Below are 26,613 nucleotides of genomic sequence, written 5' to 3'. Positions count from 1 at the left end.
GGCTTTGACTAGGCCATTCCAAGACATTTAAATGTTTCCCCTTCAACCACTTGAGTGTTGCTTTAGCAGTATACTTCGGATTATTGTCCTGCTGGAAGGTGAACCTCTGTCCCAGTCTCAAATTTCTGGAAGACTGTAACAAGTTTCCCTCAAGACTTTCCCTGTATTTACCCCATCCATCATTCCTTAAATTTTGACCAGTGTCCCAGTCCCTGCCGGTGGAAAAACATCCCCAGAGCATGATGCTGCCACCACCATGCTTCACTGTGGGGATGGTGTTTTCGGGGTGAGGGGAGGTTTTGGGTTTGCGCCAGACAGTGTTTTCCTTGATAGGCAAAACGCTCAATTTTAGTCTCATCTGACCCGAGTACCTTCTTCCATATGTTTGGGGAGTCTCCCACATGCCCTTTGGCGAACACCAAACGGGTTTGCTTATTTTTTTTCTTTTAAGCAATGGCTTTTTCTGGCCACTCTTCCATAAAGCACAGCTCTGTGGAGTGTGGTCCTATGGGCAGATACTCCAATCTCCGCTGTGGAGCTTTGCAGCTCCTTCAGGGTTATTTTTGGTCTCTTTGTTGCCTCTCTGATTAATGCCCTCCTTGCCTGATCTGTCAGTTTTGGTGGGCGGCCCTCTTTTGGCAGGTTTGTGGTGTCATATTCTTAAAACATTTTAATAATGGATTTAATGGTGCTCCGTGGGATGTTCAAAGTTTCTGATATTTTTTTATAACCCAACCCTGATCTGTACTTTTCCACAACTTTATCCCTCACCTGTTTGGAGAGCTCCTTGATCTTCATGGTGCCCCTTACTCAGTGGTGTTGCAGACACTTTGGCCTTTCAGAACAGGTGTATACAGTTTAAGTCGGAAGTTCACATACACCTTAGCCAAATACATTTAAACTCAGTTTTTCACAATTCCTGACATCTTAGGTCAGTTAGAATCACTACCTTATTTAAGAATGTGAAATGTCAGAATAATAGAGTGATTTATTTCAGCTTTTATTTCTTTCATCACAGTCCGTAGGTCAGACGTTTACATACACTCAATTAGTATTTGGTAGTGATGCCTTTAAATTGTTTAACTTATGTCTAACATGTCAGGTAGCCTTCCACAAGCTTCCCACAATAAGTTGGGTGAATTTGGGCCATTCCTCCTGACAGAGCTGGTGTAACTGAGTCAGGTTTGTAGGCCTCCTTGCTCGCACACGCCTTTTCAGTTCTGCCCATACATTTTCTATAGGATTGCGGTCAGGGCTTTGTGATGGACAACAAAGTCAAGGTACTGGAATGGCCTTAAGCCATTTTGCCACAAGTTTGGAAGTATGCTTGGGGTCCATTTGGAAGACCCATTTGCGACCAAGCTTTGACTGACTGATGTCTTGAAATGTTGCTTCAATATATACACAATATTTCCTCCTCATGATGCCATCTATTTTGTGAAGTGGCCCAGACCCTCCTGCAGCAAAGTACCCCCACAACATGATGCTGCCACCCCCGTGATTCACGGTTGGTATGGTGTTCTTCAGATTGCAAACTTCCCCCCTTTTCCTCCAAACATAATGGCCAAACAGTTCTATTTTTATTTAATCAGACCAGAGGACTTTTCTCCAAAAAGTACGATCTTTGTCCCCATGTGCAGTTGCAAACTGTAGTCTGGCTTTTTTATGGCGGTTTTTGAGCAGTGGCTTCTTCCTTGCTGAGCGGCCTTTCGGGTTATGTCGACATAGGACTCGTTTTACTGTGGATATAGATACTTTGTACATGTTTCCTTCAGCATCTTCACAAGGTCCTTTGCTGTTGTTCTGGGATTGATTTGCACTTTTCGCACCAAAGTACATTCATCTCTAGGAGGCTTTACATCAATTCACCTTTTACGTGATTCCTCACATCCTTTTCAATCATATTGGAGGCGATAGTCCAAGGTCCCTCCACTCTGACCTTTTTTGTAATGGGTTTTGAGAAGGTGAGGAGAGGGGATGCGACAAACCCAGGAAAGGTTAACTGAGAATGAGCCCTTGCCTCTCTCCTGTCTGCAGCACCCATGTCAGTGAAGGAGGTTCTCCAGAGTCTGGTGGATGACAACATGGTGGACTGTGAGAGAGTGGGCACCTCAAACTACTATTGGGCCTTCCCCAGCAAGGCCCTGCATGCCCGCAAGCGCAGGTTGGAGGAGCTGGACAAGCAGGTGATTTTAACAGGTGTATTGTAGCCTATGGCGGTCTAAGCCAATGCCTCCAAAGCATACCGCTGCAGCAGGGGTTAGAATCTGACCCAATGCTACAGAAATTCTCTATCCCCTGTCGTCTATTTATCCTATCCAATAAACACAAAATATGTGTTTGGGACATCCCCCTCAATTGTGTGAGCTTCTCTGACACTGCAGGGGGGGGATATTTTGGTTTTCAATAGGGCAAAGTACACTGTCATCCCCCCCATCTGACCTCTAACCTTAAGCTAATGCTGGGGGTCTACTGGCCTCTCCGCTCCTAAAGTTTTAACAGCTTGCTAGGTTCTTTATTGAGTTCACGCTGGCGATTCACGTGGTTCTTATTACAGAACATCGCAGGCCTATAGACCTCACCACCTAGGTTGTCCCAAATGGCCCCCGATTCTCTATGTAGTGCAATACTTTTTACCAGGGCACGTATGGTAAGTATTGCACTACATAGAGAATGGGGGGGGGGCATTTGGGATGCTGCCCTTATCTGCATAGTCTCAAGCCCACAGACAGACCAGCACATTTCCTGTCCCAAATGCGTTATCTGTTCTTAACTGTACTCTGATTTCTGTAGCTAGCACACCAAGCAGGCACACTTGTTTGCAGTAAAGCATATGCTTTCACTGTAAGTGGGAGGTAAAGGAATTACTACAACACTCAAACGTGATGACTTACGAAAAATAATTTAATGTTTGCACAAAACTCGAACTGTTCATGTTGTGTGATCAGTATTTAATTTTGTTAATCAAATGGCACTTTACATATCTTCAAAATAATGACTGAAGACAAAATTAAAATGTACCTAGACTGGCTTTGAGGTCCAGAGTTGAGTTTGAGGGGAGCGGTTAAGACCGCTGTCTTCATAGCACACACAGCCTACCATGTCGGCATGTGTTGGAAATCCAGCCCACACCCTACTGGCACAATCTTATCTCCCATCTTCCCTGTCTTTCTCTCACTATCTCTATCCCCAACAAAAATAACATACGTAAGGAGTACATTGTCAACTCAGTGTCTCATTTGATCATGATCACGAGGAAGCTCTAGGTTCAGAACCAAAGTAGCCTACGTCTAAGACCTAATAATCTCATTGCAGAGTTGTGGGTAGGGACTCGTTATCAGTAGCAGCACTGAAGGTGGTGGCGGTGTCACTTAAACAGTTGGTGGACCTCTCGTTAGCATTTCATCCTCGTGATTACCAAGTTCCCCACGCCACAGACCAGACAGTATGAAGGCGTGTACTGGGCGGTGAATAAACTGCTTCTAGTCGCCAGTGGTGCAACTAATGCGGCGTTCGCCTAGTTGGATATTAAACACAGTGGCGTGAATATGTGGTCTGTTATCGGTGACATATTTATATGGGAACCCTCCCGTTCTCATTCTATAAACAGTGTACAAGGAAGGGGAGTGTTTCTTTGTTTTACAGTCAAAGTTTTATTAAAATTGTATTTGAGTTATTGGTTTGTCACTGTCTGAACTTTTGAATACAAACCGTTTAATGCGAGTTATGATGTATAGAGAGATGTAAATTAAATGACACCCTATTCCCTGTGTAGTGCACTATTTTTGACCAGGACCCATAGGGGGACAGAGCCAATGTGTAAGAATACTAACCAGTGCAGAATAATTTTGGCTCATAGTTCCATGACTTGATTGAGTGAGAAATATTATAGCTGCCTGCCTCTTGCCTTCTGTTACCATGGGGATGACCATTTTCATACCGGTGTCTACGGTATTACCGGAAGTGCACACACAGGGCACTATTTATTTTGACTGCACAAAACAATTCTTGGCAACAGGTATTTTGATCCAGGATGGGATTGAATGTCGCTGCTGTAACCAAGAAGCTTGATCTTGACATCTAGCCTCTTAGTTAACAAACCAAATGCAAGCTGGAGCACTGAGCTCGATATCATTTATTTGACATATCTTAGGTTTCTTATAGTTCTACTTAACTGAGTAGTACGCACCCCCGCAGTTATTGAAAATCATACCGTTGGTATTTCAAAATACTTTGATATACATTATAAACGGTATACCGCCTAATGGCAGCTGTTTCATGCACACACGATTTAAGAATTTGATAATGTGCTGTGTATGATTTAGTTATAGGTGCATGATTATTTCGTTCATATTTATGTGTGTGTCATGCATAGTTACATGTGTGAAATTGAAGTTCAAGCCCACAACATTGATGTGAAAATGAAATGTGTTAATTCGAAATGTATTTTCTCACCATAGCATACCGTGGAGAAACAAAGGAAGATGTCTCTGCAGCAGGCTGTCGACAAATCAAAAGTAGGACGTGAAGAAACCGTAAGTACATTTACGCACACATGCCAGCCTTAAAGGCAGGCCATTTTATTGTCCTTCATTTTATCACTGAATTTATCACTGTCTCACAGCAAGACTTAATGATGAGTGATTTGTTTATCTGCAATAATTTCGAGAAATTGTTTTTCTATTGTAAGATATAAGGACTAGAATACACACCTCTAAGGGGGGTTGGGGTGTGTATTTTGTTGCATATACAGTGCATTTGGAAAGTATTCAGACCCCTTGACTTTTTCCACATTTACATGGCAGCCTTATTCTAAAATTTATTAAAATGTTGTCCCCCCTCATAAATCTACATTCAATACCAATAAAAGGACAAAGCAAAAACAGGTTTTTAGAAATGTTTGCTAATTTATTAAGAATAAAAAATGGATAGGGAGCGTTGCTGCACAGCTATTTTCAGGTCTCTCCAGAGATGTTCAAGCCCGTGCTCTGGCTGGGCCACTGAAGGACATTCTGAGACTTGTCCCGAAGCCACTCCTGCGTTGTCTTGGCTGTGTGCTTAGGGTCGTTGTCCTGTTGGAAGGTGAACCTTCGCCCCAGTATGAGGTCCTGAGCGACTGGAGCAGGTTTTCATCAAGGATCTCTCTGTACTTTGCTCCGTTCATCTTTCCCTCGATCCTGACTAGTCTCCCAGTCCCAGCCGCTGAAAAACATCCCCACAGCATGATGCTGACACCACCAGGTTTCACAGTAGGGATGGTTTCCGGTTTCCTCCAGACGTGACGCTTGGCATTCAGAACAAAGAGTTCATTCTTTGTTTCATCAGACCAGAGAATCTTGTTTCTCATGCTCTGAGAGTCTTTAGGTGCCTTTTGGAAAACTCCAAGCGGGCTGTCATGTGCCTTTTTTTACTGGTGGAGTGCTGCAGAGACGGTTGTCCTTCTGGAAGGTTCTCCCATCTCCACAGAGGAACTCTGGAGCTCTGTCAGTGACCATCGGGTTCTTGGTCACCTCCCTGACCAAGACCCTTCTCCCCCGATTGCTCAGTTTGGCCGGGCGGCCAGCTCTAGGAAGAGTCTTGGTGGTTCTAAACTTCTTCCATTTAAGAATGATGGAGGCCACTGTGTTCTTCGGAACCTTCAATGCTGTAGAAATGTTTTGGTACCCTTCCCCAGATCTGTGCCTAGACACAATCCTGTCTCGGAGCTCTACGAAAAAGTAATCTCTCCTCCTTCCAGGCATTTTCTTCTTTGAACTTATATGGTGATTGACAACACAGTTCGTCTTACAATCACCCACGTGGGTATAACCAATGAGGAGATGGCACGTGGGTACATGCTTCTATAAACCAACGAGGAGATGGGAGAGGCAAGACGCACCGCGATCTTTGTCAGATTATTTTTTTGTCCTTGACAACGCAGACGCTTGTTGACACGCACGAGCAGTGTGGGTGCAATAAATGAATAATATAGATTTCCGAATTTATTTTACGACGCGAGCGCACCCAACGCGAGCGGTGTAGGCAGGGTATTAGTGATGAGGGGGGATCAATAGTTACATTTTGGGATATTATTTTTGACAATGTATTGTTTTGACTATCGCAATATTATTTTTGCGGTAGTTGGCTGTACCTGCACAAACTCCTTCCTTCATAGCTTGTTCTCAATCTTTTTAAATGGGGAGCCAATTTTGTTTTCAACACATTTCCCTGACTGATCAAATATACTTTTATTTTGTCTCTCTGTAGCAGACATGGTGAGCAGTATGTTTGGAACATCAAATCGCAATAAAATCAGTATCGAATTGCAATCTGTATCATATCGGCATCTAAGTATGGTGATAATATCGTATCGGGAGATCCCTGGCAATTCCCTGCCCTAATGTGTTTGCACACTTAGTGTGTGTGTCTGTCTTTTGGGTTTTCACCTCTGTGTGTGTGTGTCCACCTATAAAGGAGGAGCGGGCCACTCTTCTAAAGAAACTGCAGGCTCTGAGGGAGAAGAGGAGTCATCTGAAGGCAAAGCTGGAGAAGTACAGGGAGTGTGACCCGGAAGTGATCGAGGAGATGAGTGAGTACCCTGTAACCAGCCTCTGAAAAACATGGAGGCTGCGTCTCAATAATCTGACCTTTTTCCTGAAGTGTGCACTCGTTCACTACTCACCACAAATTTACAAGCATTGGATTGGTGTAGGAATGAGCCAGAGGGAGTTAACACCATTTTCTTCTACCAGTCAATTCCATGAAGGGAAGTGAACAAGTGCACACTTCAGGAACAAGGATTAGGGGAATCATTGGGATACACCTGGAAATACACCCAGATGTCCCTCCAAAACTTTTTTTTATCCGTACTCCTTCTGGTTCTCGAGAAAGAGGCTATTTAGTATTTGATATGTCATATCAACAATGAGTCCTGCTTCAACCACAAGATAATTTGACTGAATTTTGAACCTTGCCCTCATTTTGTCTATCTTCAAACTTTTGCCATTGTTGAAGCCTCCCCATTCAAATTCAGTTTGGATCTAATTAATAAAAGGAGGGAATCCAATGAAACATCAGGTGCCTAGTCTGGACAGATGGCTCAATCCACAGCTGTCCATCAGGCAGGTGGAAGCCTGGACAGCATCCAAGAGAGAAAGCAATCAAGCAGCCTCATAAAAGCTCCAGTGGGTAGAAATAGAATGGATAGATTGGACATGGACCCAGTCTATCACAATGAAATAGGATCCATAGAACAGACACTCCTCATGATTAGTTATGGCTCATCCAAAATGGTGACGCCATCAGATTTGTGCACCTTGCAGTTGCGTGAAGCACGTAAAAAAGGCAAAGAAATGATGCACTGAGAATCTAGTCATCGAGCATTCCAAATATAGCAAATTTAAACAACTGTCGGTCCACCGCTACTGAACATGGCTTTAAATCGGAATGCCCGTTCTATCCCTCTCTAAATCTAAGCTTCCCAGCTGTTCTAGTTCAGTGCCTTCCCCTAAGAGATGGGTTAAACTGAGCAAGTTGTGAAACCAGAGAAGTCGAGGGACTTCTCTGGTTTCACAACTTGCTCAGTTTAACCCATCTCTTAAATCAGGAACTCCAACTAAGCCCATAGTTGTTATTGCATACACAACATGGCTGACCTCTTGGGCCTGCACAAAACTTAACCGGTCGGGATTGACAGCTTTTAACGGTCTGCCCGTGTCCTGATTTTATAGACAGTTTATTTTTACACACCTCTCAACTGGTATAGGCACGACAAGCGATTGGCTATTTGGAGCCTAAAAAGGAATCGTTGTAGTGGCTTTGTGTGTGTGTGTGTGTGTGTGTGTGTGTGTCCAATCAAATTTTATTTGTCACATACACATGGTTAGCAGATGTTAATGCGAGTGTAGCGAAATGCTTGTGCTTCTAGTTCTGACAGTGATATATCTAACAATTCCCAAACAACTACCTAATACACACAAATCTAAAGGGGTGAATGAGAATATGTACATGTAAATATATGGATGAGCGAAGGTGCAATAGATGGTATAAAATACAGTATATACAGTACATGTGATATGAATAATGTAAACATATGTGGCATTATTTAGAGTGCATTGCATAAAATGACTAGTGATCCATTTATTAGTGGCCTGTAATTTGGTCTCAATGTAGGCAGCAGCCTCTCAGAGTTAATGATTGCTGTTAACAGTCTGATGGCCTTGAGATAGAAGCTGTTTTTCAGTCTCTCGGTCCCAGCTTTGATGCACCTGTACTGACCTCGGGTTCTGGGTGGTAGCTGTGTGAACAGGCAGTGGCTCGGGTGGTTGTTGTCCTTGATGATCTTTTTAGCCTTCCTGTGACATTGGGTGCTGTAGGTGTCATGGAGGGCAGGTAGTTTGCCCCCGGTGATGCGTTGTGCAGACCGCACCACCCTCTGGAGGGCCTTGCGGTTGAGGGTGGTGCAGTTGCCATACCAGGCTGTGATACAGCCTGACAGGATGCTCTCGATTGTGCATCTGTAAAAGTTTGTTAGGGTTTTACGTGACAAGCCACATTTCTTCAGCCTCCTGAGGTTGAAGAGGCGCTGTTGCGCCTTCTTCACTACACTGTTTCTGTGGGTGGACCATTTCAGTTTGTCTGATGTGTACGCCGAGGAACTTAACTTTTCACCTTCTCCACTGCTGTCCCTTTGACGTGGATAGGGTGGTGCTCCCTCTGCTGTTTCCTGAAGTCCATGATCATCTCCTTTGTTTTGTTGCCATTGAGTGAGAGGTTGTTTTCTTGACACCACACTCCGAGTGCCCTCACCACCTCCCTGTAGGCTGTCTCGTTGTTGTTGTTGGTAATCAAGCCCACCACTGTCGAGTCGTCTGCAAACTTGATGATTGAGCTGTAGCCCCACCCTTAACCCTTGCGAGGGTTAACTCGGAGAAGGGGAGAGAGGGGGGGGGGGGGGGGGGCGCAAGTCCTTGTTAGCGGGCCGTGACGTTGTCACAGGGTGGGGTTGAGACCCAGGGCCTCCAATTTGATGATGAGCTTGGAGGGTACTATGGTGTTGAATGCTGAGTTGTATTCAATGAACAGCATTTTTACATAGGTATTCCTTTTGTCCAGATGGGATTGTGTCGTGTGACGGCGATTGTGGACCTGTTGTGGTGGTATGTGAACTGAAGTGGGTCTTGGGTGGACGTTAAAGGTGGAGGTGATATGTTCCTTGACTAGTCTCTCGAAGCACTTCATGATGATAGAAGTGAGTGCTACGGGGAGGTACTCAGTTCAGTTATCTTTGCCTTCTTGACGCATGTGAGGACAACAGATTGGGATAGGGAGCGATTGAATCTGTCCGTAAACACACCAGCCAGCTGGGGTGCGCACGCTTGGAGGATTCGGCTAGGGATGCCGTCTGGGCCAGCAGTCTTGCGAGGGTTAACACGTTTAAATGTTTTACTCATGTCAGCCAAGGAGAAGGAGAGAGTCCTAGTTAGCGGGCCGTGACGGTGGCACTGTATTATCCTCAAAGCAGTCAAAGAAGGCATTTTGCTTGTTTGCCTTGTGGCGGGAATAGCTGCGCTGTTTATATTCCCAGACCTCTTTCCATGGTAAATGTGGTGGTTCCCGCTTCCCGTTTTAATAGTCAGTGGGTACAACGTCTCCAAGTCAGCATGTAGGTTGATGTTGACCGGAACATATTTCCGTCCGCGTGATCAAAACAATCTTGAAGCGTGGCTTCCGATTGGTCGGACCAGCGTTGAATGGCTCTCGTCACTGGTTCATCCTGTTTGAGTTTCTGCCAATAAGACGGAAGGAGCAAGATGGCGTCGTGGTCGGATTTGTCGACGGGAGGGCGGGGGAGGGCTTTGTATGCATCGCGGAAGTTGGAGTAGCAGTGGTCGAGGGTATTGCGCATGCGCGTAGCTCAATCAATGTGCTGGAAGAATTTAGGGTAGACATGTTCTCAAATTTACTTTGCTAAAATCCCCAGCTACAGTAAATGCAGCCTCAGGATATATGGTTTCCAGTTTGCATATAGTCGAGTGAAGTTCCTTGATGGCTGTCTTGGTGTCTGCTTGAGGGGGAATGTACACAGCTGTGACTATAACTGACGAGAATTGTCTTGGTAGGTAAAATGGCCAGCACTTGATTGTAAGTAGTTCTAGATCGGGTGAGCAGAAGGACTTGAGTTCCTGTATGTTATGATTACATCATGAGTCGTTAATCCTAAAGCATACATTCCCGCCCTTCCTTTTCCTAGAGAGGTGTTTATCTCCGTCGGCCCAATGCATGGACAAGCAGAGTGCCCGTTTTTAGTCCAAGCGACTTTGCGTACCCATGTGACTCTAATTTGTGACTTGATTCATCTTGTCATCCTCTCTCCCTCAATGCTATGAGGCCTCGCTATTGAGTTGTCAATAGCGAGGCCTGTCATTTTTATAGCCCCAACACTGCACTCCACGGCTCCGCTAGTGTCACTGAAGAAGCCATTACAGTCCAGAGTGACTTAAAACACGGACTGTGCTCAGAATGTTGGGGAAACATCTGGCCTCATGTCCATTACGAAGTCCCCTTGAAAAAACAGCCCATTTCCCAATGCTGTACTCACACGGCTAAACCACTACAACAGCTGTGTGGCTCCCGCGACAGGGAACACTTTTAGTCTGTTCTTTTATGGGTTGAACGGGTTCAATCCATTTTGCCTGTGCAATTGCTCTGCACATCAAAATAATAGGCTCAAGCGCACCAGTGAAGGCCCTTGCAGGTGTGTGTTTAAGTTTCTATTAGTGGTATGTACGGGATACGGGACATATACTGTCCAACGAAATGCTTACATGCAGGTTCCTTTTTGACAATGCAACAACAATAACAAAGAATACGGACAAGGTAAAAGGCTCACTAGAATAGAATAAACATTTTAGCATGAGTGCCTTCTGAAAGTATTCACCCCCTTTAACGATCTGGCCTTAATGGCTGTGTTCCTAGGTTCCCTTTCTAGGGAGTTTTTCCTAGCCACCTTGCTTCTACATCTGGATTGCTTGTTTGCTCTTTGGGGTTTTAGGCTGGGTTTCTGTATAAGCACTTTGTGACATCTGATGTAAAAAGGGCTTTATAAATACATTTGATTGACCCCTTGATTTTTCCCCCACATTTTGTTACAAAGTGGGATTCAAATGGTTGTGTTGTAATGTTTTGTCAATGATCTACACACAACTCAACTATTAACATTTGTAAAAAGAAATATGAAAAATAAAATGCATAATGTCTTGATTTTAGATAAGTATTTAAACCCCTGAGTCAATACATGTTAGAATCACCTTTTGGCAGCGATTACAGCTATGAGTCTTTCTGGGTAAGTCTCTAAGAGCTTTCCATACCTGGATTGTGCACCATATGCCCATTTATTTATTCAACCATTTTCAGGTTTTGCCATAGATTTTCACTTAAATCTGCTTGAAAATCTAACTTGGCCACTCGGGAACAGTCACCATCTTCTTGGTAAGTAACTCCAGTGTAGATTTGGCCTTGTGTTTTAGGTTATAGTCCTGCTGAAAGGTGAACTCAACGCCCCAAAGATAACACTTTGTATTCATAATTTCTTTGCCACATTTTTTGCATTATTACTTGTTGCAAACAGGATATATTTTTTATTCTGTAAAGTCTTCCTCCTTTTCACTCTGTCAATCAGGTTAGTATTGTGGAGTAACTACAATGTTGATCCATCCTAAGTTCCTTATCACAGCCATTAAACTCTAACTGTTTTAAAGTCACCATTGGCCTCACGGTGAAATCCCTGAGTGGTATCCTTCCTCTCGGCAACTGAGTTAGGAAGGACACCTGTATCTTTGTAGTGACTGGGTGTATTGATACACCATCCAAAGTGTAATTAAGAACAGCCCCATGCTGAAAGGGATATTCAATGTGGGCGGGAATGTCCATAGGGGCAGTAAGAGGGGGGACAACTGACTAGTGGTGGCTATTCAGCAGCCTGATGGTCTGAGGGTAGAAACTATTGGCCAGTCTTTCAGTTTTTGCCATGATGCTCCTGCGCTGCTTTCGTCTGAGTGAATGATGCGGGGAGAACATGGCGTGGCTGGGGTATGATGATCCTCTTGGCCTTCCTGTGACACCTGGTGTTGTCTGTGTCCTGTAGGGCAGGCAGTGTACACCCAATGGTGCATTCAGCTGCACGTATCACCCTCTGAAGAGCCTTGCGGTCCGTGGTGGAGTTGCTGTACCAGGCTGTGATGCAGCCTGACCGTATGCTCTAGATGGTGCTCCTGTTGAACACTGAGGGCCCTCGGGGACAGGACCAATTTCTTCAGCATCCTGAGGTTGAAGAGTTGCTGTCGTGCCTTCACTACGGTGTCTGTGGGGTTAGACCATTTCAGCTTATCTGACATGTGTACGCAGAGGAATTTGAAATTATTGACCACCTCAACGATGGCCCCGTTCATGAGGATGGGAGCGTGTCCAACATGGTTCTTCTTGAAGTCCACAATCAGCTCCTTTGTTTTGCTAACGTTGAGGGAGACGTTTACCTGGCACCATGCCGTCCGAGTGCCTACCTCCTCCCTGTAGGCTGGCTCTTCGTTGTTGGTGATGTTGATCTTCGTTGTTGTCTTCAGCGAACTTGATGATGGAGTTGGAACTACCCATGCAGTCGTGGGTATGCAGAGAATGCAGGAGGGGACTGAGGATGCACCCTTGTGGGGCCCTCGTGTTGAGGATCAGTGTCGAGGTAATGTTGCCTCCCTTCACCACCTGGGCTCGGCATGTCAGGAAGTCCAGGACTACGTTGCATAGGGAGGAGTTCAGACCCAGAGCTGTGAGCTTTGTCGTCGATGAACAGCATCCTTCTATATACATCACACATATATTCCTTTTGTCCAGGTGGGTAAGGGCAGTGCAAAGGCGAATGCGTCGTCCATGGATCTGTCAGGGCGGTAGGCGAATTGGAGAGAGTTGGGGAGGGAGGAGGTGATATGGTCTTTGACTAGCCTTGAAGCATTTCATGATGACGGAAGTGAGTGCTACTGGTCTTTAGTCTTTCAGTTCAGTTACTTTCACTTTCATGGGCAACAGGGATGATGGTAGAAATCTTGAAGCAGGTGGGTATAGAGGCCTGAGCTAGGTAGAGATTGAAAATGTCAGAGAACACAACAGCCAGCTGGTCTGCACATGACAATTCTGTGGAGTTGATGAGGGGAGGATGGCTCATAATAATGTCTCGAATGGAGTCAATGGAATGGTATCAACCATCTGGTTCCACATTTCAGCTTTTCTTATGAGCCGTCCTTCCCTCAGCAGCCTCCACTGACACAATACCTGTTAACAAAGGTGTCAGCTAAAGGTGACCTGCTTGCAGGGCTTTGTAGTCTTGCATGATGTCTACATTCAGGCTAATTAGCATTGTTGAATCAGAGTGAATAGAGCTGAATATATTAAGTCACTTTGTCCGAGAGATTTACATGGTTATCAAAACATCACGACAGGTTAAACCTACACGAAACACAGCACTTGTTTTAAGTGTTCCTAAAATCCCCTATGGGAAAAATGAAAGGTGGAGAAACTATTGGAACCATTTCCCTGTTTTGACCACTAGGTTTTATGGGTATTATGACACCTCCACTATGGGGCTCTATAACAAAGGGGTTGAATACTTATTGACTCAAGATATTTCAGCTTTTCATTTTTAATTAATTTGTAAAAATGTCAAAACATAATTCCACTTTGACATGGAGTATTGTGTGTAGACCAGTACCCCAAAATCTCAATTTTATCAATTTTAAATTTGGGCTGCAACACAACACAATGTGTAAAAAGTCCAGGGGTGTGAATACTTTCTGAAGGCATTGTAATACAGGAAGGCACAATTTAATATTTACACTTGTTTTGGGTAAGGGGGGATTGGGGAACTGTTAAAATTGTGCAGTATTTCGCAATCATAGTGTGTGTGTGTGTGTGTGTGTGGCATGAATGTATGTGTGAGCAAGTGCACGTTCGTGTGCATTGCAACCACTGAAGGCATCCCCCATCACTCATTTGTCTTGACTGGTATCTGAACCCCCCACCCCAAAAAAAGACGTTTTCTAATTGTGGCCCATCTACTGTGGATCCCTGGTGAAAGTGGATGCCCACCGCTCCTCCTCACCCTAGCCCCTACAGCCCGTCCCCTGAGCTCTGAAAGACGAGGACACGGCAAACTGTCAAACCCTCACCCCGTGTGTGTATTCTGCTTAAGCCTGAATGATGAGGAGTGAAAGTCGAATAACGTGATCCATATCCTACAGATGCATGGCACTCCCAGATGGAAGGCTGGAGGGAGGGAGGGGGAGGGACCTCCCCTATTCTGGTTCACCCTGCTAGTGGGTTTACCCACATATCCTTCAGGAACTGATTGATTCTGGTGACACCGTTGTCGGCAGTGTGAACCGAATACCCTGGCGCAGGCGGATGCCAAGGAGGTCTCCGCCCCTACCGCTTCGCCCTTCTCTCTTTTTCACCACCATCTACAGTGAGGGAAAAAAGTATTTGATCCCCTGCTGATTTTGTACGTTGCCGACTGACAAAGAAATGATCAGTCTAGAATTTTAATGGTAGGTTTATTTGAACAGTGAGAGACAGAATAACAACAAAAAAATCCAGAAAAACATGTCAAAAATGTTATAAATTGATTTGCATTTTAATGAGGGAAATAAGTATTTGACCCTCTGCAAAACAGTACTTGGTGGCAAAACCCTTGTTGGCAATCACAGAGGTCAGACATTTCTTGTAGTTGGCCACCAGGTTTGCACACATCTCAGAAGGGATTTTGTCCCACTCCTCTTTGCAGATCTTCTCCAAGTCATTAAGGTTTCGAGGCTGACGTTTGGTAACTTGTACCTTCAGCTCCCTCCACAGATTTTCTATGGGATTAAGGTCTGTAGACTGGCTAGGCCACTCCAGGACCTTAATGTGCTTCTTCTTGAGCCAATCCTTTGTTGCCTTGGCCATGTGTTTTGGGTCATTGTCATGATGGAATACCCATCCACGACCCATTTAATGCCCTGGCTGAGGGAAGGAGGTTCTCACCCAAGACTTGACGGTACATGGCCCCGTCCATCGTCCCTTTGATGCGGTGAAGTTGTCCTGTCCCCTTAGCAGAAAAACATCCCCAAAGCATAATGTTTCCACCTCCATGTTTGATGGTGTTCTTGGGGTCATAGGCAGGATTCCTCCTCCTCCAAACACGGCGAGTTGAGTTGATGCCAAAGAGCTCCATTTTGGTCTCATCTGGCCACAATACTTTCACCCAGTTGTCCTCTGAATCATTCAGATGTTCATTGGCAAACTTCAGACGGGCAGGGGGACCTTGCGGGCACTGCAGGATTTCAGTCCTTCACGGCGTAGTGTGTTACCAATTGTTTTCTTGGTGACTATGGTCCCAGCTGCCTTGATATCATTGACAAGATCCTCCCGTGTAGTTCTGGGCTGATTCCTCACCGTTCTCATGATCATTGCAACTCCACGAGGTGAGATCTTGCATGGAGCCCCAGGCCGAGGGAGATTGACAGTTATTTTGTGTTTCTTCCATTTGTGAATAATCGCACCAACTGTTGTCACCTCCTCATCAAGCTGCTTGGCGATGGTCTTGTAGCCCATTCCAGCCTTGTGTAGGTCTACAATCTTGTCCCTGACATCCTTGGAGAGCTCTTTGGTCTTGGCCATGGTGGAGAGTTTGGAATCTGATTGATTGATTGCTTCTGTGGACAGGTGTCTTTTATACAGGTAACAAGCTAAGATTAGGAGCACTCCCTTTAAGAGTGTGCTCCTAATCTCAGCTCGTTACCTGCATAAAAGACACCTGGGAGCCAGAAATCTTTCTGATTGAGAGGGGGTCAAATACTTATTTCCCTCATTAAAATGCAAATCAATTTATAACATTTTTGACATGCGTTTTTCTGGATTTTTTGTTGTTGTTATTCTGTCTCTCACTGTTCAAATAAACCTACCATTAAAATGAATGAACATTTCTTTGTCAGTGGGCAAACGTACAAAATCAGCAGGGGATCAAATACTTTTTTCCCCCTCCCTGTATCTGTCCCCCGCAGCTGTCTCGTTGCCGGAGGGGCTCCGCAAGGCTGGACGTTCAGTCCTGCACACATTTTCACATAATCGTCTCCATGTTACCCCCGTGAAGCGCTAATTGTATTTCCAAAGCTGCTTGTGATTCTTGTGAGGTTATAGGACACCGTGTTCTAGGTTCAAATGAGGTGTGGATTCAGCCTGCAGAGTGTGCTAAGGCCAAGCATCCCTAGAGTCTGGTTCTGGTCTAGCAGAAGTAGGTTCATTAAGAACCTACTATTAGACTTACTATCAAGAGATTTTGACACTTGATAAAACTGAGTAGGACTGAATTAATCAAATGTTTTACCTTTATTTAACTAGGCAAGTCAGTTAAGAACAAATTCTTATTTTCAATGACGGCCTAGGAACAGTGGGTTAACTGCCTGTTCAGGGGCAGAACGACAGATAATAACACCTTGTCAGCACGGGGGCTTGAACTTGCAACCTTCCGGTTACTAGTCCAACTCACTCTAACCACTAGGCTACCCTGCCGCCCCATTGAAGGACTCAGTCAAGGGAAACAATTAAATAATTAAAAGCAAATAGACTTCAAACCTCAAAGGGCATTTGTATAACAAATAATACAAAACCATCACGGGGGGGGGGGGGGGATGAACATTATTACTGTAAATATTATGCAGCTGAGCTATACTTTGCTGTGTTGGCGCCTACAGGTGAGTCTGCTTTGAGTTAACAATTAGCCAGTAGCAATGATATCCTCGTAGTTGGAGAAGCTTGCTTTGAGTTTGAGTTATGGATAGGCCAGGCCTCTGCTGTTTATGATCGCTAGGTATGCGCCTCTCCTTAGACAGTTTTGTCGGCTTTGCCCACAGGATTTAGTCTCAGTAGAGATGTAGTACACACTGGAGCTGAAATGGTTCCATCTAGAATATTGCTCTTTAACAGAGAGCTGAAGATCATCTCATCTTGCATCAGATCTCCTGGTTGGCTCCTTGGGGTGTTGGCCCTCATTCTTGATGCTAGGACCATGACCCCTGAGGGTGTCTGTATTAACATAGAGCTCCATGATCTTTTCCTCTGCCTCACCACTGTCAGTGGTGTCCATAGATACTCAGACTTCTCCACTACTTATGTCAGTTACCCCCAAAAAACACATGTCTGCACTATACTCTTGCATGGGTCTCTGCTCAAATCAAATAGAATTTTATTGCTCGCGTACACATTTTGCAGATGTTATCATGGGTGTACCAAAATGCTTACGTTCTTATCTCCAACAGTGCAGTAATACCTTAGAATACAGAAGTTCTGTGACAATACTGGCCAGTTACATGCTGTATTACCTATCTCCCTCAGTAAACAGGATGCTATGATAGGAAGACAGACTTGCAAAAAAGAGCTTTGACCTTTGAAAACAATGGCAAAAAAGAACTAGCTCTTTTGAAAAAGGTCATCAGTGTGTCGTCGGCTAAGTGAAACACTTCTCTGCAATGGCATTTTGACTTTCGATACAAACTCGGGCTTGAGCAGAGTTTTTTAAAGTTTTTCCACATTGATCAAAATAACAAACTCATTCTTAAAAGCTCATTCTATTCAATCATATTCCAATATGCCTGTGACTTCCTAATAGAATGTGAGCTCACTTTCAGGGCTGTACAGTGCGATCATTTTACTCACACATGTGCCTAAATGATTGAATTAAAGTAGTTTTACCTTTAAGTGGTGAGGCAACTTGGGAGTGTAGCTTGCTAGCTGACTAACTTGACTGCTGACATTGATTGAGAAACCAGTAATGTAATGGAAAGTAACAGTTTCCAGTTTTTAGAAATGTTAAAAGTATTGAGAATGAAATGCATAAATAAGTATTCACACCCCTTTGCTATGACACTCCAAATTGAGCTCAGGTGCATCCAATTTCCTTTGATCATCTTTGAGATGTCACTACAACTTGATTGGATTACACCTGTGGCCAATTAATTTGTTGGACATGATTTAGAAAGAAAACACACCTGTCTATAGAAAGTCCCACAGTTGACCAAGCATGTCAGAACAGAAACCGTACCATGAAGTCCAAGGAATTGTCTGTAAGTCTCCAACAGAATTGTAATGAGGCATATCTGAGGAAGGGTAGACAACTATTTTTATAGTGTTCAAAGTTTCCAAGAGCACACTAGTCTCCATCATTGGGAAATATGGAACTACCCAGACTCTACCTACGGCTGGCCCTCTGACCAAACTGAGCAACTGGGTAAGAAGGATCTTGGTCATGGAGGTGAAGAACCCAATGACCACTCTGACAGAACTACAGAGTTCCTTGGCTGAGATGGGAGAACCTGCCAGAAGGACAACAGTCTCTACAGCACTTCACCAATCTGGGCTTTCTGGGAGAGTGGCCAAACGGAAGGCACGACGGCATGCTTGGAGTTTGCAAAATGGCAAGAGAAAGATATTGATCATAAGGTAAAAGATTCTGTGGTCTGAGACACAAATTTAGCTCTTTGGCCTGAATGAAAAGCGCTATGTCTGGAGAAAACCAGGCACAGCTCATCACCCATCTAACACCATCCCTACTGTGAAGCATGGTGGTGGCAGCATCATGCTATGGGGATGCTTTTCAGCGGAAGGGACTGGGAGACTGTTAGGCTCCCCTTGCACCCAGTACCCTGTGGTCAATGGGGTGCCGTCCACCCATTGAGGGGTTCCTTCTTCATCTCGGTCAGTTAGACCAATCCAGAATCCCCTGTCGACGTATTAATGGATGGACCTATTCCTCTCTGCTGTTTTGTGATCACCAGGTCTGTTCCTCTTCTTAATGGTCCTGTTTGCATTCCTCCCAGGATTTAGTATAAACACTACACTCACTGTCATGAGAGGTAGTAGAAACTGGAGCTTAAATATCTCCATCCCTTTTGAGAGGTTTGCTCTCATTAACGGCACTCAACAGTTAAGAAGTGCAGCTGAGCCAGACATTGCTGGCATGGTTCCTACAGGTAAGTCTGCTTTGAGTTAGCCACTAGCATGGATGCCCTCATATTTTGAGAAGCCAACCTGGAACTTTTGTGTATGGGTTGGCTACCATCTCACAGATCCAAAAGTGCAGTTCACTGCATTCTCCTCTCGGGTAGAAAAATGGGTCCATCACTCTGCAGTCTGCCATGAGAACTCAGGTTCTCCTCCTCTCTCCTCCCTGTAGACAGAGGTGTGTCATCCGCCCATGTTTATGATCACCAGGTCTGCTTTCCTGCCAGGATTTAGTCTCCGTAGAGATGAAGTACAAACTGGAGCTAAAATGTCTCCATCCCAGTTTCTCTAGCCCAGAGAGCTTTTCTTGTAGACTGACAATCACTTTATTATAGTGTACACTCAGGCCTATGATCTCAGCCAGCAGGACAACAGCCCCAGACACACTGCAGCAACTTCGTACGGTCTGGACTGCTGATCTTCTGCTCGGCTCTTTGGGGTGTTGCCCTTTTGTCTCATTGCTGGGATCATGACACCTGAGGGTGCCTGCACTGTTGTAGACATTGACAAGATGCTTCTGTATGTATTCATATTTACTCTTCTCTGCTTCACCCCTGTCAATGCTGTCTTTGTTGTCATAGATACTCTCAGACCTTGCCATCTCCATGTACTACCTATGGCCTTCCGATTCAACCAGAATGTCTTTACTGCTGTCCTAATACATGTCTCTTTGTCTGTGACAGTTCTGTTTAGTTAGGGACTTCCTGTCAAACCAGGAAGATAAAGGCTTCTATATGTGAATGGCTGCAGTGCGGTTATTTTAAGTTCAGGCGGACAGATTGCTCCGCCAAAAAAGCATGAGGCGTGTCCCTTTGGTTGAGGAGTGGGCCTAGCATATTCGTCATTGAAAATTATGGCAAAAAATATACTAGTTGAGTACACACAGTGTAACTTCCAGAGTGAGACTAACTTATTTTATTAAAATGTTTTATTTAACCTTTTACTTAACTAGGCAAGTAAGTTAAGAACAAATTCTTATTTTACAATGACGGCCAAACCCTCCCCTAACCCAGACGATGCTGGGCCAATTGTGCGCCACCCTTTGGGATTCCCAATCACGGCCGGTTGTGATACAGCCCGGGATCGAACCAGGGTCTGTAGTGATGCCTCTAGCACTGAGATGCAGTGCCTTAGACCGCTGCACCACACGGGAGTCCAAAACTTATGTCCTGCATGTGGTTCTTCAATTGACCCAAAAATGGACCCTTTGCTGTCAAAGGCAACATGACTCAGAAAAGCACTGAGTTTTATTGTATTATAATAAACAAAAAGATAAACGCAACATGTAAAGTGTTGGTCCAGACATTTTCCATAAGCACAAAAAGCTGATTTCTCTCCTTTTGTGCACAAATTTGTTTTACATCCCTGTTAGTGAGCATTTCTCCTATGCCAAGATATTCCATCCACAACAGCATGTTCACTACACATTGTGCTGGGGGCAATAAAAGGCCACTCTAAAATGTGCATCTTTGTCACACAATACAATGCCACAGATACTTCAAGTTGAGGGAGCGTGCAATTGGCAGGCTGACTGCAGGAATGTCCACCAGAGCTGTTGCCAGAATTTTGTTAATTTCTCTACCTTAAGCCTCCTCCAACATTGTTTTAGAGAATTTGGCAGTACGTCCAACCAGCCTCACAGCCGCAGACCACATGTAACCACGCCAGCCCAGGACCTTCACATGCGGCTTCTTCACCTGGGGGATTGTCCGAGACCAGCCACCCAGACAGCTGATGAAGCTATGGGTTTGCACAACCAAATCATTTCTGGAATAAAGTGTCAGAAATCGTCTTGGGAAGCTCACCTGCGTGCTTGTCGTCCTCACCAGAGTCTTGACCTGACTGCAATTTGGCGTAGTAACAAACTTGAGTGGGCAAATGCTCACTGTGTGTATGTGTGGGCAAATGCTCACTGGCATGCTGAAGAAGTGTTCTCTTCAGCGTTTCAACTTTACCGGGCAGACCAAGATCCTGAGGCTCATTGTTGTGCTATTCATCCGCCACCATCACCGCATGTTTCAGCATGATAATGCCCCATTTTGAAAAGATCTGTACACAGTTCCTGGAAGCTGAAAATGTCCCAGTACTTCCATGGCCTGCATACTCACCAGACATGTCACCCATGTGAGCATGTTTGGGATGCTCTGGATTGCAGTGTACGACAGCGTGTTCCAGTTCCCGCCAATATCCAGCAACTTCGCACCGTCATTGAGGAGCAGTGGCACAACATTCCACAGACCACAATCAACAGCCTGCTCAACTCTATGCGAAGGAGATGTCGTGCTGCATGAGGCAAATGGTGGTCACACCAGATACTGACTGGTTTTCTGATCCACACCCCTATATTTCAGTCAGTTTTTTTTTTTTTAGGTATCTGTGACCAACAGATGCATATCTGTATTCCCAGGCATGTGAAATCCATAGGTTAGAGACCATTTATTTAAATTGTCTGATATGAATTGTAAGTCTGTAATATCTTTGATTGTTGCGTTTTATCGTTTTGTTCAGTGTAGGTGAAACTCCGAGCAGATTTACTTTTAAAAGCCTGTCAGTCAACACTTGTCCATTTTTAACCTGAATTTCAGTTTTTTTTAAGCTCAACTAGCTTCAGCAGTTTTAAATTGATCTACACTGCTGCTTGTCTTAACTTGCCATCCTTTTAGCAGCATCGGAGACATCAAGGATCGGTAAACAACTCCCTTCTAAAGCACAGCAACTCTTGTCGTTATTGCCAGGGACAACATTTACACACAGGCGCTATGGATATACTGTAAGTCCGCAATGGATGTTTAATCTTGGTTATAAATTCAGGGTTTAGTGTTAAGACTGACATGAGTGCTTTGTTTGGTGTCTAAGAGCTATGATAGCGTGGTGCTTTGTAAAGAATAGAGTTCAGTTAAAGTTGGCCCTTGTCTTTCAGCTTCAATCGGATTTCTTATGTAAAATGTTTAAACAAAAATCCTAGACCAGCATCAAAACTGTGTGGACATAAACCTTGACTTATGCTTGCTTACTTAAACACTTGATCATTTCAAGCTTTTATTTCTTTACACAACTTTTTCTTGTACATGAGTTGCCAGTGAAATCCAGCTGAGCAAGCAAGAGGGGAAGTGGAATTTGCAATTCAAAGTGCGGCCTCTGAAATGTCAAGTTTGTTCCCCAAAACCAGTTTTTATTTTTGTATCCTCTCTCTCTTACACGAGAATCACTTATTGTTACTCATTTTACCATTTCCCACACAGCCTTTGTGATTAAATCTGTGTAAGTACGTTGACTTGGACATAGTTACTGTTATGTATTCTTTGGTCTCAATGGGTTTGGTTAATTAGTTGTAGTTTTAAGAGAGTCAAACGGTATAGCTCTATAATTTTTCCTGATTGAGCTGTATTGAGTTCTTCTTTGTGGACATAGGCCTGTGCGTGACAAAACAAAAAAGGCCACAAATGACATTTTATTTAATTCAGATGACTCTTTTGCGTTTTGTTTCTACAGCAATAGCTACAAATCAAGTTACCCTCTGCCTCTACTTGCTGATCCGAAGCAAGATTTCCTTTCATCTAATAACCACTGTGTATCATCACCGGTGTCGAAAATCTGCTCCAGGAACCGCTCCTTTGAGGGCATCTTTTCCCTGGAGACGGAGGTGTTACTTGGCTTCCAGCGACGAATGCGGCTTTGGCCAAGCTTATGCGGCCCACCTCCCCCTTGGCTGGTGCTCCCGTGCCCCTCTGCCAAGAAATTAGGGCCCCAGCGCTGCACTCTCTCCTCAACGCTAGGTAGCATGTTACACTGACATAGCAGATTGACCTGCCATCTCCGCCGCGGCTATTCACAAAAGGCTGTAACGGATGGCGCACACAGGGTAACTCTCACTTTGGAATTGAAAGTGGTTGGTGTGCGCTCAACGTGATGGTTTGGGCTTGTAAAGCGGCGTCGGGGCTGGGGTGTCGGACTGTGATTTCTCTGGTCAGAGCATTGAAAAAGAAACGCACTCCAAAGCATAATGTACTGTCGAGGTAAAGGACTCGATGTAAACCTGGCACTGTAGTGGTTATGTAGTAGTGTATAAACGTACCTTTTTTGTTTCCTGTAGTCAAGTGATATGTACAAATGTTCTACTAAATGCATCAACTATTTCTGATGAAAGACTGAGGCTGGTTCTCAGACCCAGATTACTCCAGGACTAAAATGCATGCTCAAAGCCCTTTCCAGATACATTTGCCATTAAGGCCAGGACTAGGCACTGGGTCAGGGATACGGGCCATCAATGTCTGATTTTGTTTTTGGTCTTTGTCTAACATTTGCAGACAGTTGCATAAGTACAGTAACTATGTGTTGATGGTAGGTTTGTGTCTTGCAGGAAAGTTCAATGTCACAGCTAAAGAGGCAGTGTCCAGATGGACAGGTAAGTCAACTGAAAGACAAACCTGACTAACACACACACGAACAGGCCACCAGACTGTGTGGACATTACACTGGGTTGGGTGATTCAACATGGTGTAAGCAAAGGCCCCACACATTCACCATTACTGGCCATTTTCACACACACACACACACACACACACACACACACGTTTTCTTCCCCTGACCATTTTTTTTGAGTCGTGTAGGAAAAGGCACATCCATTACAAAGTGGTATTTCTCTGGGAATCCCATTCTGTGATGACAAAGCTTTTTTTTTTTTGCCTTCACTGAAAACGCAGTACCTACTAACTAACTAACTAACTAACTAACTAACTAACTAACTGCAGCCCTAAGCACTCCCCATTGTGGCCCGTGTAAACTCCCAGCATACCCTGCACAGGCTCCCTGTGCACTACGTGACCCCTGGCAGTAACCTGGGGTGACCAGTGACCTCAGGGTGATTATGGTCATGTGGAGGGACTACAGGGAGTTAGGGGCTACTAGGTGGAGTTTAGTGAGGAGCAGGGTTATTATTTACATACCAATTATCGTGTTGCAGTGGATAACTCACCTTTAATTTACGGCCTTTCACACTGGGTGAACACACAGGCTTTCCCTCTCACTATCACACACAGCCTTTCATGCACACACACACACCCCAGGGATCACACCACCACCCACTCTGTAAATAGTGTCATTGCATGACGTTAGCGAGTGAATGTTATCCGGCCTGGGTTTATTGTTAAGCCTGACAAGTCACTTAAAGGTGCAATTAGACCTATCCATTGATCCCATGGAGTGAAAGTGCTCTGCTAACCTTCTCATAAAGGATCAACTTTTACTCACAACAAATCTCTATTTGGCAACATTGACGTCAGAATTGTTTAAATGTGACTTAAATTATTTTTTGTTCTGTTTGATGAATAATGAGACGCATCGGAGTGAGAACACAACAATATGCGGTGATCCAATTGTTCTAATTTGACATGTGAGTCAAATTAATTTAATTTCAGTCAGTTTTGAACGAATGAGATCAGTAAGAAACATGAGTTGTTTAATAAAGTAGTTTTCTAATCATTTAATCTCCAGATAACGTCTTTGCCATCAAGTCGTGGGCCAAGAGGAAGTTTGGTTTCGATGATGGACGCATCGATAAAGCCTTCGGGATACCTGAAGACTTCGATTACATGGACTGACTGCATGATCTGTAATTTCTATTAATTGTTTTTGTTAATTGAGTGACAGCCATTGCACACATTGCAACGCAAGTCAGACATGTTACTTAAATCCACTCAGGCAAGCCCCTCAAAAAAAACAGCCTTGTGCTTTTCGTAGTTGACTTGGAGCAGCTGCCATTTTGACGCTCGCTCATGGCCCTCGCAGGTGCAAATGCTGCTTCTGTGGCACTTGAGAAGGCGCTGTGCTAACCTTTTGGCCACCTTTTTGCATGAAAATCAAGAGCCCAGAGTCGTTGACGGAAATTTGTTTTGTCCAGCACCCCCCCACCACACACAGAAAAAGAAGCGGCACATCGAACTCCCATCGATGTTAAAAATCTGATCTTACCTGATTTAAACAGATGGAAATTAAAACAGTCATTTCCATCAAAAACTCATGTTGTTTTTGCTCTCCCCATCTCTCTTTTTGTAGTTTACTTTGACAAAATAAGCATCTGCCACTGTGGCACCAGGACTGACTGGATTTTCCTTATCTCCTGTTTTAAATCAAAAGAGGGAGAGGGTCATTGTGGACATAACGTGCTTGGTGATTGACAATGCAGTGGAAAGCAAGGAGCACCGAAACACAAATAGGAGTGCCACTGAAATATCGTTGAGGAGGCTTTACAGTGGAGATATGTTTAGAATTCACCATTTAGAAGAGCCATAAATTATAATTCCCTGTAAATGTGCTTTATAGTTTTGTGGCTCTGTAGACTCGACAGGATTTCAGGTTTTGTTGTTGAAAACATGATGGATGATTTGTTTGAATGGAGAGGTGAATGAACAGTAACATTTCAAAGTCTTTGTGTTATATTTTCATAACTGTTGTCTTTCCACAGGCCTACATGTACCTTAATTGATTTCATATGCCTTGAATTTCCAAGCAACAGGGTGAATGCATCACCTTTCATTTTCTGTCAACTGGAATGTGGCAAAAACCTCTCAAACATAAAGGGCAGCACTTTTCTATTGTACTCCGGGATTTATTCCAACGTGTTAAGAGCAGAAGGGGTATTGTAGTTGTGATCGGTTCAGAATTATTTTTGTGCTTTTGCTGACTTGAAGTTTTGACTGTTTTTGTCAAACTGCACAAACAATGGGTAGAATTGCTGTGCTCATGGCGTTGACTCCAGATGCCATTATACTATTAGGGGTGAAATGTCAACCCATTTGTTCAAGATTAAAGTATCCACACAGATCCTACCCACCTCTTCACGTTGTTCAAACTGTACATGGATTGTCACTGCAATTATTTACTGCTGTAACCTTGTACATCTTCAAAATGTTCAATGTATTCCTAATTCCATGCTCCCATTACAGCAGATTCAGCATTATTGTACATAGGGAAAGGGGGCCATCTAGTCAGTTGTAAAACTGAATACATTCTTCTGAAAACTGTCTTCCGCATTTAACCAAATACCTCTGAATCAGCGGCGTGTAGGGGATGGCTTTATTGACATCCATGTAATCAGTGCCTGGGGAGCAGTTGTTGTGGGAGGTTAATTGCCGTGCTCAGGGGCAGAACGGTAGATTGTTACCATGGCGGCTCTTGAGATTTGATCCAGCAACCTTTCGATTACCAGCCAGGCTCCTGCCGCCCAGTAGGACCTGCTGCTACAAATATACTAATACTTTAATGAACAAAAATATAAACGCAACATGTAAAGTGTTACTTACATGAGCTGAAATAAAAGATCCCAGAAATGTTCCATACACATAAAAAGCTTATTTCCCTCCAATTTTGTGCATACATTTGTTTACATCCCTCTGTGTACATTTCTCCTTTGATAAGATAATCCATCCACCTGACAGGTGTGGCATATCAAGAAGCTGATTAAACAGCATGATCATTGCAAAAGTACACCTTGTGCTGGGGACAATAAAATGGCACTCTAAAATGTGTAGTTTTGTCACACAACACAATGCCACA

General features: G+C 44.2%; 1 protein-coding gene across 16 annotated transcripts in view; it reads left to right on the top strand.

The window, feature by feature from the left end:
- Nucleotides 1-26,406, top strand: part of LOC110497506 (meiotic nuclear division protein 1 homolog) — a 33,468-nt gene extending 7,062 nt beyond the window's left edge. For 4 of the 16 annotated variants that reach the window (XM_036954453.2, XM_090210760.1, XM_090210757.1 and 1 more), the window contains 5 exons: nt 2,038-2,186; nt 4,461-4,535; nt 6,454-6,568; nt 23,420-23,464; nt 24,573-26,406. In XM_036954453.2, the coding sequence (XP_036810348.2) occupies nt 2,038-2,186; nt 4,461-4,535; nt 6,454-6,568; nt 23,420-23,464; nt 24,573-24,604 (416 nt within the window). In that variant the 3' untranslated portion in view covers nt 24,605-26,406. Of the gene's footprint in view, nt 1-2,037; nt 2,187-4,460; nt 4,536-6,453; nt 6,569-23,419; nt 24,452-24,552 lie in introns of all 16 variants that reach the window. The other 12 variants (XM_090210761.1, XM_090210765.1, XM_090210762.1 and 9 more) reach the window with 5 other exon arrangements.
- Nucleotides 26,407-26,613: the final 207 nt, after the last annotated feature.

The sequence above is a fragment of the Oncorhynchus mykiss genome, chromosome 19, assembly GCF_057628025.1.
Source record: "Oncorhynchus mykiss isolate SJ-2025 chromosome 19, ASM5762802v1, whole genome shotgun sequence".
NCBI lineage: Eukaryota > Metazoa > Chordata > Actinopteri > Salmoniformes > Salmonidae > Oncorhynchus > Oncorhynchus mykiss.
This window is presented reverse-complemented; position numbering and strand designations above follow the sequence as displayed.